This window comes from Hippopotamus amphibius, chromosome 10 (assembly GCF_030028045.1).
Source record: "Hippopotamus amphibius kiboko isolate mHipAmp2 chromosome 10, mHipAmp2.hap2, whole genome shotgun sequence".
Classification (NCBI taxonomy): domain Eukaryota; kingdom Metazoa; phylum Chordata; class Mammalia; order Artiodactyla; family Hippopotamidae; genus Hippopotamus; species Hippopotamus amphibius.
Window position 1 is genome coordinate 57,935,577 of NC_080195.1, and position 14,286 is coordinate 57,949,862.

Genomic DNA, 14,286 nt, shown 5'->3' on the forward strand with positions numbered 1-14,286 from the left:
TGTTAATATTGTTTTTTTTTATTATTATTTTTTTTGGGGGGGTACACCAGGTTCAATCTGTTTTTATACACATATCCCCGTATTCCCTCCCTTCCTTGACTCCCCCCCCTTGAGTCCCCCCCACCCTCCCCGCCCCAGTCCTCTAAGGCATCTTCTATCCTCGAGTTGGACTCCCTTTGTTATACAACTTCCCACTGACTATTTTACAGTTGGTAGTATATATATGTCTGTGCTGCTCTCTCGCTTCGTCTCAGTTTCCCCTTCACCCCCCGCCCCCTCCCATACCTCGAGTTCTCCAGTCCATTCTCTGTATCTGCATCCTTGTTCTTGTCACTGAGTTCATCAGTACCATTTTTAGATTCCATATATGTGAGTTAGCATACAAAATATTGTTTTATAATATGTTAGATTATCTAACATAGGCTAGCTTGCACTATCCAGTATGGTTACCACATGTGGCTAAGTAAAAATTAATAAAAATTAAATAAAATTGAAAATTCATTTCCTCAGTCATACCACGTTTCAAGTGCTCAATAACCAAAAGTGGCTAATAAGCACATCATTCCAAAAAGTTCTGTTGGGTAATGCTAAGCTGTCAGTATACACCTCTGCCCCTCCTTTCTTCTGTTAATCTTTCACAGAGACCTTTGAAAATTTTGTCTAACTAGGTAAATAATTTCACAGTAAAATCCTATTAACTTAATTCCACTTCTAATTCTAAATTTACACATTAACTTGAGAATTGATATCTTTACAATAGTTAATCTTCTTACCCAGGACATGCTATCTTTCTTCTTTTAGCTAAGTTCTCCTCTGTCTCCTAATGAGGTAATTAAATTTTCTGCAGAAAGATTCCACACATCTCTCAAAGTTTATTCCTAAGTATTCCAAGGGTAAAGCTGGTAGTAATGGACTGTTTTTTTCATCTTCTAAAAATTAATTTTTTATTGAAGTATAGTTGATTTACAATGTTGTGTTAATTTCTGCTGTACAGCAGTGACTCCGTTATACACATATATACATTCTATTTAATATTCTTTTCCATTATGATTTGTCCCAGGGTATTGAATATAGTACCCTGTGCTATACAGTAAGAGTACGTTGTTCATCCATTCTATATGTAATAGTTTGCATCTACTAACCCCAAACTCCCAGTCCATCCCTCCCCTGCCCCCCACACTTGGCAACTGCAAGTCCATTCTCTATGTCTGTGAGTCTGTTTCTGTTTCATGAATAAGTCCATTTGTGCCATATTTTAGATTACACTTGTAAGTGATCTCATATGATATCTGTCTCTTTCTGACTTGCTTCACTTAATACAATAATCTCCAGTTGCATACATGTTGCTGCAAATGGTGTTATTTCATTCTTTTTTATGGCTGAGTAGTATTCCATGGTGTGTGTGTGTGTGTGTATGTATATATATACACCACATCTTCTTTATCCATTCATCTGTCAGTGATCATTTAGATTGTTTCCATGTTTTGGCTATTGTGAGTAGTGCTTCTGTTAACCTAGGGGGGGCATGTATCTTTTTGAATTACAGTTTTCTCCAGATATATGCCCAGGAGTGGGATTGTTGGATCATATGGTAATTCTGTTTTTTTAGTTTTCTGAGGAACCTCCATACTATTTTCCAAAATGGCTGCACTAACTGACATTCCTGCCAGCAGTGTAGGAGGGTTCCCTTTTCTCCACACCCTTTCCACTATTTGTTATTTGTAAACTTTTTAACGAAGGCCATTCTGACCAGTGTGAGGTGATAACTCATTGTAGTTTTGATTTGCATTTCTCTAATAATTAGTGATGTTAAATATCTTTTCATGTGCCTATTGGCCATCAGTATGTCTTCTTCAGAGAAAGGTCCATTTAGGTCTTCTGCCCATTTTTTGATTGGGTTGTTTGTTATTTTGTTATTGAGTTGTATGAGCTGTTTGTATATTTTGGAAATTAAGCCCTTATCAGTTGCATGGTTTGCAAATATTTTCTCCCATTCTGTAGGTTTTCTTTCTGTTTTGTTTATGGTTTCCTTTGCTGTGCAAAAGCTTTTAAGTTTGATTAGGTCCCATTTGTTTATTTTTGTTTTTATTTCTATTGCCTTGGGATGCTGACCTAAGAAAACATTGGTATGATTTATGTCAGAGAATGTTTTGCCTATAATCTCTTCTAGGAGTTTTATGGTGTCATATCTTATGTTGAAGTCTTTAAGCCATTTTTGAGTTATGTTTGTGTATGGTGTGAGGATGTGTTCTAACTTCATTGATTTACATGCAGCTGTTCAGCCTTCTCAACACCACTTACTGAAGAGACTGTCTTTTTCCCATTGCATATTCTTGCCTCCTTTGTCAAAGATTAATTGACCGTAGGTGTGTGGGTTTATTTCTGGGCTCTGCATTCTGTTCCATTGATTCATATCTCTGTTTTTATGCCAATACCACACTGTTTTGATTACTGTAGCTTTGTGGTATTGCCTGAAGTCTGGGAGGGTTATGGCCTTGCTTTGTTCTTTTTCCTCAAGATTGCTGTGGCAATTCTGGGTCTTTTATGGTTCCATATAAATTTTAGGATTATTTGTTCTAGTTCTGTGAAAAAATGTCATGGGTAATTTGATAGGGATCACATTAAAACTGTAGATTGCTTTGGGTAGTATGGCCATTTTAAAAACATTAATTCTTCCAATCCAAGAGCATGGGATATCTTTCCATTGATTGTTAAAACAAAACAAAAACAAAACAAAATACTTTTTAAACCACACCAATAAATAAATAAATAATAACTTAGGAATAAACCTGACCAAGGAGGTGAAAGACATATGTGGAGAACTATAAAACATTAATAAAGGAAATTAAAGATGATTCAAAGAAATATTTTCATTAATTTTTTATTCCAACTGACTTTGTTCTATATAATATAGAAAATTTCCTCCTCTCAGAATTTGAAATCTTCAGCATACCAAAAACTCTTGTATACCCTTTACTGAGATGCATCAATTATTAGCATTTTGCCACTTTTGTTTTATTCTCATTCTCTCTGTGAATGTACATTTATATGTACATATATGTATGCGTACCTCTCTCTCAATGTGTGTGTATATATATATATACACACTACTGTTCTTATTCAGGACTATATGAGACTGATTCTTCTTAAATAACATCGAAGGTTCATATTCAATCAGTCTGTGTCTCGTAATGTCCATGGGAAACTGAGGATGGAGAAACTTGGCGGGGAGGTAACCCCCCCACACTGGGCAGTCACAGTACTAGTGTGTCATCATGCCTCACCCCCCCCCCACACACACACAGGCCTTGGTGTCCCACAGAGCTCCTGTTTAAGAAGAGAGGCCATACATCTTGCCTTGTGAGCAGACTTGGGTTTGATTTTAGTTCTATAAGAGGCAGGAACAAGCCAGGTGATTCTGATCCTGTGGACACAGTGAGCAGTTGTTCATGACCATATCTCCTACAAGTGCCCTCCACCCTCTCTTACAGAGTCACCAGGACTGTGGACTCTGCCCTAAAAGGGTGGCCAAGAGAGCATCGCAGGTGGCCATGGCCAAGAATCACCCTTCTCGACGTGTCCCCCCAGTAAAGGACGGTCCTTCACAGGTATGGACCTTCCCCAAGCTAATCTCTGAGGCAGTAGCATTGTGGGAAGTTTCTTCCAGAAGCATATGGCCCCCGAATAAGTTTCGAATTCTAATCACTTGATTCTGGCTTTACCTATGGTGTGCTTCTTTCTTCATATCTGATGTCTTAAAGGGAGGAGGAGTAGGGAGTCACCTTTCTATCAAAGGTCACTGGTCCAGAGGAGCACATCAGCTAAGAACCACTAATAAAGGCAGCTAGACTTATTTTTTGAGGGATCAATAAAATATCTCACTCATTCACATTTCTAAGTTACTAATAAGTTGCAAAAAATAGATACATAAAATACTGCTAGCATAAACGTACTTCTGTTGCACTGTTCTACTTTGAGGTCATTTAAGGAAACAAGGCCAAGGTGATAATGAGGGAAAAGAAAAGGAAGAAGAATGATGTAGGCAGGGTAGGAAGACGGTGACCTGGACAGAAAGAAAGAAATAGGAAAGAGACTCACTCACACACACACACCCCTAGTAAGAAAGAGAAATGCCTACTGGGTAACCTTCATGGAAAGTTCTAAAAAGAGTTTAAAAACTGTTGCATTTTTGCAACTGCTGGCATAATTAATCTCTCTCTTTACATATATGTGTGTGTGTGTATGTATATACATATATATCTAATCTAACACATCCACATAACTATAGCAAATTTGATGTTTATTTTATTCAGCAACTGAGCTCAAGGCATCCGTGTGTTGAACTCATTGCTTTAGGGGAGGCTACTCTTGGTACACAAGAGCTTCCTAGTGCATTCTTTGCAGGAGGAAAAATAGCTTTCTTTCAAGTCTCTAGAACAAGCACGGTCCTATGCTCGCCTTAATTTCCAAGGAAAGCTAAACCATGGTGTTACAGAGAAATTCAGAAAGAGAAAAATGTATTTTCCCAAGACTACTTACAAGGACCAGTTAACCAGATTCCCCACGATGAGCAATGCCATTCTGTCCTGGGAAGGAGGAAAGAAAACATCAAATGAGGGGCTGCACGCACTGCTTTTTTAAATACTTACCATGGGGGAAGCATCAATTATGGGAAAACAACTGACTTAGTGAAAACAATTTTTCTATAGTTTTAAGAGAGCTGCACCTATGACCAGACACTAATCCTCCGCAAGGACTAAATGGCAAAACCTCTGACTGTAAACAGATTGTGACCTCGTCTCTATAAAAGAAAGCCTGGTGAGTAAAGCAGAAGTCTTGCTGTTTTTCCCCAGTTTTTAAAGGAGCTGGGCACCTAGCCCCCCTCTTGATGGCAAGGCTGGTGGCGTGTGCGGATTACTCAGTAGTTACAAGAACTCTGCCACTGGTGGTCTGTAACCAAGGACTCTTTCCCTGGGTTGTGTTAACTGGTGGGCCCTAAGGCAGCTCTTGGGACACACCTGGAATTAGTTTCATTGCTCTGACTCCAAGGAGGTCCTGCAACTCCCAGGCTCCTGATTTCTAAACACACGGCATCAAGATGAAAGTTATTGGTAGGGGAGAAAATAGAGAGGTAAGGTCCATCTCAAAGGATAATTACTCTGATAGAGATTTATTCACAATCTGTTCCTGCTCCTTTGCCTACTACTTACAACTTTTAGCTGCTGATTATACTTTAATTTGCACGGCCACTCATCTATTTAAGAGTGATTCTCTTTGTGGGTGATCCATTACATTTGAAGGAAATGTCTTACTTAAAAAGATTAATTCACCTACTAGAAAGGCCAAAATCCACAGAAATTCTCTCTCATTCATGGCTGATGAGAATGCAAAATGGTCCCATCATTTTGGAAGACTGTCAGTTTCCTAGAAAACTAAACATACTTTTACCATATGATCCAGCAGTCGCGCTCCTTGGTATTTACCCAAAGGAGCTGAAAACATGCCTATATAAAAACCTGCTCAGAAAATTTTAGAGCAGATTTATTCATAATTGCCAAAACTTGGAAGCCACCAAGATGTCTTTCAGTAGGTGAATGGATAAACTATAGTACATCCAGACAATGGAATATTAGCACTAAAAAGAAGCAAGCTATCACGCCATGAAAAGACATGGAGGAAACATAAGTGCATATTATTAAATGAAAGAAGCCAATCTGAAAAGGCTACATACTATATTATGCCAACTATAGGACATTCTGGAAAAGGTTAAGACTAAGGAGACAGTAAAAAGATCAGTGGTTGCCAGGGGGTGGGGAGGAGGGAGGGTGGGAAGAATAGGTGAAGCACAGAGGACTTTTAGGGCAGGAAAACTACTTCCTTTGATACTATAATGATGAATATATGTCATTACAGACTCGTCAAAAAAACCCATAGAATGTACAACACCAGGAGTGAGTTGTAAACTATAGACTTTGAGTGACTTTGACGTGTTAACATAGGTTCATTGACTGTAGCAGGTGCACCTCTCCGGTGGGGATGTTGGTGCGGGGAAACTGTGCCTGTGTGTGTGCGGAGGAGGGGGCATATGGGAAATCTCTGTATTTTCTTCTCAATTTTTCTGTGAACCTAAAAAAAACTAAAAACTTTTAAAATGCTCTAAAATAGTCTATTAAAAAAAAAAAAGACAGCCTGAGTCAATTAATGTGAAAAAAACAAAAACACTAATTTCCCCTTATGGTTCACAGCTAAGGCATGCTTAGCTCTCATAACACTCACAGGTCCTAATGGGCTTTTACATTCTCACCTGAGTAAAACCCTCCAGCCTCAATTTCCTCAATTTTTAGTGCCTATAGCTCCTGCCCAAGCTCTTCAGGGCTAAAAACATTCGCAAGTTCCTTTATGTAAAAATCCTTCTGATTATAAACTATTTGCAGGAATTTAATGAGCGCCTGCATGCCAGGCCCAGATGGCATCACTAGCTCTGACCACAGCACTGGGTGAAGATTGGGGCAGTGGCTCGGAAGAGGTGTGTAGCCTTCCCAAGGTCACTGGCCAGCAAGCCAAGGCAGCTGGGACCAGGACCCTGATCCCTTTGCTCAGTGTAGAAATGTGTAATATACTGAAAACCATAAGGTAGATTTTTTTTAAAGTGTATTTCCACCATCAAGCAATAGCTAAAATTTTGAAAAGGCATTCCTGCTCATTGTAAAAATCAAACAACGTATAAAAAGCAAACAAATGTATAGTGTGGAAAGTTCCTCATGAAAGCGATTGGAGTGACCATAGGTCCCCAGGTTGCTTGCAACAGTCCAGGTAACATTATTAATAGTGCCCTCTTTTCACGTTCACAAGTGAACTAAACATACTTCTTTGGATTATTTATAGGGACGCCTTATACTGATCCTCCCCGCCAGCAGTCATCACTGTTTAATAGTTGTGTGTGTGTGTACACATATATACATTTTTTACATACTAGCAGTTTTTTGTGTACAAAAAGGGAACCATCCCAGCTTGTCTTTTAAGAGTGAGAAAAGTAAGCAAGCTGTCTCTTCCCTCACTGACTGGACCTCAGCCACTCTGGGCCATCTGGCCCTCTTGGTTTGGGGAGCCTTGAGTGGCTGCCCCGAACCCGCCCCTCCTGCCGTCCTCCTGTCGTCTGGGAGAAAGCCAGGGCACACAGGAACACACACGTACCGTGTACAGAGGCCGGCTGCACTGCTGGATGCAGTCCGTGTAGAGCACCATAGCGGCCCGCCGGAAAATGCCCAGATCTGCTGATGACACAGTCGCACGGTGAGAAGGCTCGGCCGGAGAGAACACAGACCACTCCCCTATGGACCACGCCTTTGCGGCCAGGATGATGCTGCCTTCACCTTATAAACACAGTGCTTTGCACCTAATAGGTCAGCAGTAAATATTTGCTTTAAAAAATGCCACCCACAACCACCTGCGCTTTCCTGCAGGTGTGCTGCATGCATGCGGCATCCTTCAGAGAGGCCAGCAAGATGGATTTGAGTAACAGGCACTCTCAAGTCACTTGGGAGGTTGGCCAGCTCTCCTGCGGTCTCCTTCGGCTGAGTTTCCCGCTGTTGATGGCTTAGTGGTGTTTTCTTTACAGCGGAGATGTATGGGGACTCTCAAAAGTCACCTTAAAACATCTGCTCTCTCTGGACCATGGGAAATCTTCGCTTGTAAAAATTCGAATCTGGATTTCTCAGTGTGGTTACAAGTCAGTAAGAATTGAACCAGGGGATACTGGGATCTACAGAGCACGTTCAGAAAGCCTGAACGTGTCTTGAAACAATAATCAAAGAAACATAAGTTAAGATGGAAGTGCAAAAGACAGGAAAGATTTTTTTAATGCAATCCTTCAAAAGAATGGTATGAAACACAGCGAGTGTGCGTGTTACAACTGTTCTAAGAGTAGGGTCAGGGCCCCAGGCAGGGCCGTCATTCTGTTGAGCCTTCCACACGTAGATGTCACAGGCACGCCTGGGTCTGCCTGAAGCGAGCATTTCAGGGAGGGTGGATCTCAGCGGTGCTGTTGCTATTCTTCAAGGCTACCCCTAGGGTCAACTTAGGCAGCATTCACTAGACTAGATACACTTGAGGGGGGGGGTGTCCATGCTCTAGCCCAGAGGAGGCGCACTCCGGGCTGGGATGGGGTGCATCCCCGCCTCTGAGCCCCTCTCCCCACCCCCTTCCCACCAAATCCTGCGCCATCTGGAAGAAGTGCTCAGAAAGCAGAGTCGGCAGGTCAGCCAGGCAGGTTGCTTTGTTAAGAAAACAATCTAGAAAACCCTGGGGAGGGCGGCTGAACGTTACCTGTGTCAGACACATCTGAATCAGTGGGAAGCAGAGAAATGAGAAAAAAAAAAAATTTGTAAGAAGGTAGCCAAACAGGTAAACTACTGGTCATTTTATTTTTCTCTCGAAACGGATGACTTTAATTTTGTTTTCTGATTACAAAAGTAATGTTTTCTCATAAAGAACACAGACTCCTTCTGGCTGTCTCAAATGTTCAGAAGTTCACTATTCTTCAGAGTGCAAAAAAGACTTTTCTCCCTCCCTGTGCACCACTGGCAACTTATAATCCATCCTTTCTCTGTGGTCCTTTTCGGGAAGCGAGGGACACAACAGGAATCTGGGCAAGTAGCCCTGCAGTTTTCTGTCCTACTGATGAAATGCTCTGACTCATTGCTGTGCCCTCCCTTGCATCCACATTTGTTTTCATGTGTGGCCCGACGGCCACAGAGAAAGGAGTCTGTGATTTGAGAAAGCAAAGGCAGCTTATGAAATGGGCAGGGAGGTTGGCGTCACCTGAACCACTGTCCATGAACCCAACTTCCTGCCTTTGGACTAAATGTAGATGCAAACATCACAATGAAATAGCGAGTTTTTCTTTTGGTGCTGGTAAATCTGTAGCCACTTGGGGAAGAAATTTAAAATATTCAGTTAAGTCATGCGAGGGCTATCGTCCCTTTGCCCTCTAGACCCACCTGCCATGTTTCTCTGTCCTCACCATGCCCGGGGAGGCTGACCGTAGGGACCACTCAGCGGGTTCCCTCACTCCCCATGGATTTGGACAATGAAAAACCCCAGCAGGGGACAAGAGGGACAGAGGAAGGAGAGTCAGCTCAGAGTACTACCTGCCTGGTGCTGGCCCTGTGAGGTTGCCTGCCAATCCACCAGTCACTGCTCCTTTCCTTGTGACTTCCTCTCCATGATGCCCTCCTTCCACATTTTGGTAACCACTTCCTCCGTGTCCTTTTTGGCTTGTGGATAGGAAAAGCTTCTCTGCTACTAACGCCGGGTTACTATGCTACACCTTTCATCCTCCTCTGCACCACCCCTATCCTATGAAAAGTCCCTTTGTGAATAAATCTTTTGTCTTTGTGTGTGACATCTTTTCCCTCTTGGGACCCTGAGAAACGATTGCATGGTTATAACAGACTGCATTAATTTTCTCCTTTTTAAAAAGGTAAATTAATTCAGTATCGCAAAACTGCCTGGGGCAAAGCTCGTGTAAACATATGAAAAGCTCCTCTCTGTATTAATGGTTACTACCATTACATATATCTGAATTCAAGTTTAATTTTCCAACTTGGAAAACCCAGAACAGCGCCTAAATTATTTTCTTTTGAGAGTTTAGTTTGTATGACTTCATTCACCTTTGAGTGTGGAGGATGGGGCATGAACAGAGCTCTGTACCAAATGTTCTACACAACCAGCTAATGATGCTTCCACTGGGGGAGTTGGCGGTACACTGGCTGTGTTAACACCAAGAGTTAACCTACTGACCATGCCAAAAGGGAAAATTAAACTGCCAAAATAAGAGATTGTTTATGTAGAATCACCCTTAGATCTGGGCAACAGGGGTGCCATAGTTTAAAGGTCCTCATTCCCCAGCGAGTGAGGAGTCAGCAGGGCAAGGGGGCTGCTCCTTCTCGTCCGCATTCTGAATTCCTGGACCCAAGAATTCCCTGCCCTGATGGCCTTGAGCCCGGTCTCAGAGCCTGCGTAGCCCCTTTCCCTGCTTTATCTTCCTGAGGGCAGACGGCACCGCTAGAGTATGCACTTCTAGGGGCAGAGATGGCCAATTAGATGTTGGGCAAGGGTGTCCAAGTGCATACCTGTGAGACCCCTTAAGATGCAGGACAGAGCCAGAGGTGGGAAGAACAGGGGGGCAGGGGCTGGGGACCAGCTCTCCTGTACAGCTGTGTTCTGGAGTACTCTTCCATGGACCTGAGAATTTTAAATTTGAACTTGTACCTTCAGAGTTTTAACGATGATATATTTATCAGGTTGCTGGTCTTCCTTTCTTCCTTCCTTTCTTTCACGTACTTAATAGTTTTTTAGTCTGCTTTATAATGTAAATACTTTTATACCTATGGTATGTGGGCTTTTATTTACAATCTTGCCTTGGGCTCTGCAAATATTAGGAATGAGCCTATGTTTATATATATTGGTCTTTCTTGATATATACAAATGAATCTTTTGAGTCTGACTTCCTGGACTTTAAAATGACGGGTGAAATTTAGATACTCTAAAATGACGTGCACCTGGTCGCATGTGCGCTGACTGACTAAGAGCAATCAGAAGCTGATTTCCATAGAACACTCGGCATTCTAATGTGATACGTTCATGCTGTCAGAGAGCATTCAGCAGGTGTCCTGCCTCTAAGATTGGCAACTTGGTCTCCAAAAGTTCCAGTCCCAGGATTTGAAAATAATATAGAATTTATTCTTGATAACCACTTCGCATGGTTAGAGAAATGCTCCTTTTAAATGCTCTGAACTGAAAAATATTCTTCTTGGTGGAACTCATGGTGTGATGCCTATATTGTTCTGCAAACGCACTTTCAAAGTTTGTCAAATTATAAAGCTTTGGGGACTTGGAGTTGGAAGGTTGCCTCAGCGCTGAGCTAGCCTAGTTTCTCAGTTGAAAACAGAACTAGTGATAGTAGATTGTTGCTATCTTATACAGTAGAGGAAGCTCTTGGCGAGAATATATGCTATTAAACACACAGAATTCAGAGCAGGTGTTCACGGTGACCAGTAACACTTCCATTTAGGACAAGCAAGACAGTTCTTTCTCAGGGCGAGTTAATCGGTGTGTTTAGTGTAGAGTGACAGGTGACTCACCTATCTTGAAACGACCCATGTAGTAGATCTGGGTGCTGAGGGCCAGAGAAGCCAGAATGTGGATTGCAGAGAAGATGACCCAGAACCACACGTCATTTTTCCCAAACACCTAGGAGTAAAGATGGAAGTTACCATCATCTGGGTTTTTTTTTTTCCCCCAGAGAACTCACTAAAATTGTTCTGTCTCTTATGAATGTATAAGGTGTCAAAAACCAAGCTGTGTATGCCTTTTGGGGTTTCCCCCTTCTCTGAGCTCACAGATATCTTACTGCACCCAGGGCAGGAAAAAGAATGGCTACCTGGCCAAATGAAAAAGAAAGAAATGGAAAAGGGAAGTAATGGGTGAGGTAGCTGAACAACAGGTGAAGAGGCAGCAGGTCTAAAATTGGGAGCTGATGCCTTTCAAATAACAGACGATGACTGACACGTGTCCATGCACGTTTAGGAAGTGGTTTCCGTGCCATCAAGTCAGTCTCTCTCCCATCAGCCTGTGTATCTCTATTCCAGTCTCACCAGAGTCAGGTCCCAGCTTTGTATTAGCACTGTCCAGGGGCAGTTTTCCAGGGGCCTGTTACATTATTAAAAATTCTAGCTAAATAACTAAAATGCCACGAAGGGACCAATGATGAGAGTGTGTCATGAGCCAAGGATTATGATTCATGAAACCTGTTCACCTGAGGTCCTAAAAGCAAACAGTCAAAAGCCTCCCAAGAGGGTACTTTTGGAGGGCCAGGCTGCGGCCGTGGGGAGGGACGCACCACTCCGAGGACGGTGAGCATGATGACCAGAGCGAAGGAGGCGTAGGCGGCGTAGGCGCTGGCGCTGATGTCCGGGTGGCGGGTCTGGTAGAGCTTCAGCATGCAGAGGCCGGCGATCATGTACATGAAAGAGGTGTCTGGGGGGAGCCGAGAACATCGGGATCCAGTGGGCGGCAGACAGATCTCTCTTCAGCCTCAGAGAAACCCTCCCTTCAGGCCTCGGAGTCTTTGCTGCCCTCGGACCATATGGTGACCTCCAACACGCCAGCCTCCACAGGCACATTCTAGGCAAACCCCACACACTCCACTTCTCACCCCCTCCAAGAAGGGGGTTCCTAGCTCACGGAAGAAAAGTAGCAGATGATATGGCGAACAACCAGCTATCCCCACTCGCAGGGGTATGTGTATAAACGCTCCTGTCCGGCAACAGCAGAAGAATCCCTAATGGTAACAGGGCAGTGTGACAATAAAGAGACTCCTGCGTGGGTGCAGGAGGTCCTTCTCAGCATCCTGCAACATAACCACGTTGATTACTGCTCACATACATGGCTTTCTAGCCTAGGGATGGAAGACGGCTAGAAATTACACGTGGCTCAGCTGCATGAGGGTCAAGCAAATGCAAATTAAAACAGCAATGTGGTGTCCTGTGTTGCTAAAAAATATGGCAAAAATGTAAGTGTCTAACAATAACACATGCTAGCGATGATATAGGGGAAGTGGAAACGCTCAGCCAGTGGGAGTGGGAATTAATATGCCAGGGGGAACCTTGGCCGTTTTTGGTAAAATGGAAGATGCATAAACTGGGTGATCCCCAAATTCTACTGCTAGGTATTCCAGGGAACCTCTCTCACATGTGTGCAGAGAGACATAGATGCGGACATTCATTGCAGCACTGTCTGCACTAGCAGAATATTGGCAACCTCTAAGTGTTGTTCAACAGAGGAATTGATAAATGTGGCATATTTTTTATTACGGAATGACAGTCTTTAAAAATGAACTGGATATCCTTGATTCAATACCAATAAATCTTGATAACATATTGTTGAATGAAAAAAGGATGCAGAACACAGTGTGATAAATTAATATTAATTTGCCACAAATGAAGAAAAACTATAAAAACAACCTGGAAAGATAAATATAAAATCAGTCATCGTCATTGCTTCTGAGGAAGGGCAGAGTGGATAAGTTTAGAAAGCAGTTCAAAATGGGATCTCAACTTTACACATTTTGTTGCTTAAAAAAGTAGATTCAAGGCAAATATTTTAAAATGTTGGCATTTGTTCCTTCTGAGTGGTGACTGATATTGTTCTCTATGGTTTTCTTCTATTAAAAATGTCATCGGATTTAAAAAAATTAAAATGTGACAGAGAATTTCTGTGGTGTTCTGAGTGAACAGCCAGTGGCTAGAGCACAAACACAAAATGACTCTTAAAAATCCTCATCCTCTAAAGAAGATGTGGCATATATACACAATGGAATATTAGCCATAAAAAGGAATGAAACTTGAGTTATTTGTAGTGAGGTGGATGGACCTAGAGTTTGTCATACAGCGTGAAGTAAGCCAGAAAGAGAAAAACAAATACCGTATGCTAACTCATATATATGGAATCTAAAAAAATGGTACTGATGAACCCAGTGACAGGGCAAGAATAAAGATACATGTAGAGAACAGACTTGAGGACATGGGGTGGGGGGGGCGAAGGGGAAGCTGGGACGAAGTGAGAGAGTAGCACTGACATACATACACTACCAAATGTAAGATAGAGAGCTAGGGGGAAGCTGCTGCCTAGCACAGGGAGATCCACTCCATGATGGGCGATGGCCCAGAGGGGTGGGATGGGGAGGGTGGGAGGGAGACTCAAGAGGGAGGGGATATGGGGATATATGTATAAATACAGCTGATTCACTTTGCTGTACAGCGGAAACTGGCACAACAGTGTAAGGCAATGATACTCCAATAAAGATGTGGGAAGACAAAGCCTCATCCTCGAGTGTGGAGGACATTGTTAATTGCCTTCCACCAGCATCAGCTCTTCCCTTTCTCCATCCTAACAGCATCTTGATACCAACTCAGATATCTTAGCCCCACTTTCCATCCAGAAATGCACACCCTCCCAGCCCATTTGCTTTAGGAAAGCTAACCACACCCCTGGCTCCAGGAAAGGGTCTCACTGGTCTAAAGGTAACCTCACCTCCTTTGGCACCGTGATTGGGGTAGCAACCCAGGCCTGAGCTAACCCGCACATGGAGAAAGATTCTGGAGTGGGTTCAGGGCTGTGTAAGTTATTGAGGCGTGAGGGGCTGTTATCTGGGGAGTTTGGGGAAAAGATGTTTCCTGCCCTCAAATGAAGGCTCCTGGAAGCCAGCTTGCTGCCTCCTCCAGA

The 14,286-nt window shown here is 42.8% G+C and overlaps 1 protein-coding gene across 1 annotated transcript in view; it reads right to left on the reverse strand.

Annotated features, from left to right (window-relative positions):
• Nucleotides 1–14,286, reverse strand: part of SIDT1 (SID1 transmembrane family member 1) — a 93,632-nt gene that overhangs the window by 6,407 nt on the left and 72,939 nt on the right. The window contains exons 18-22 of the mRNA XM_057696472.1: nt 11,903–12,039; nt 11,145–11,253; nt 8,326–8,340; nt 7,195–7,271; nt 4,540–4,586 (exon numbers count right to left, since the gene is read on the reverse strand). Of these exons, the coding sequence (XP_057552455.1) occupies nt 4,540–4,586; nt 7,195–7,271; nt 8,326–8,340; nt 11,145–11,253; nt 11,903–12,039 (385 nt within the window). The remainder of the gene's footprint in view (nt 1–4,539; nt 4,587–7,194; nt 7,272–8,325; nt 8,341–11,144; nt 11,254–11,902; nt 12,040–14,286) is intronic.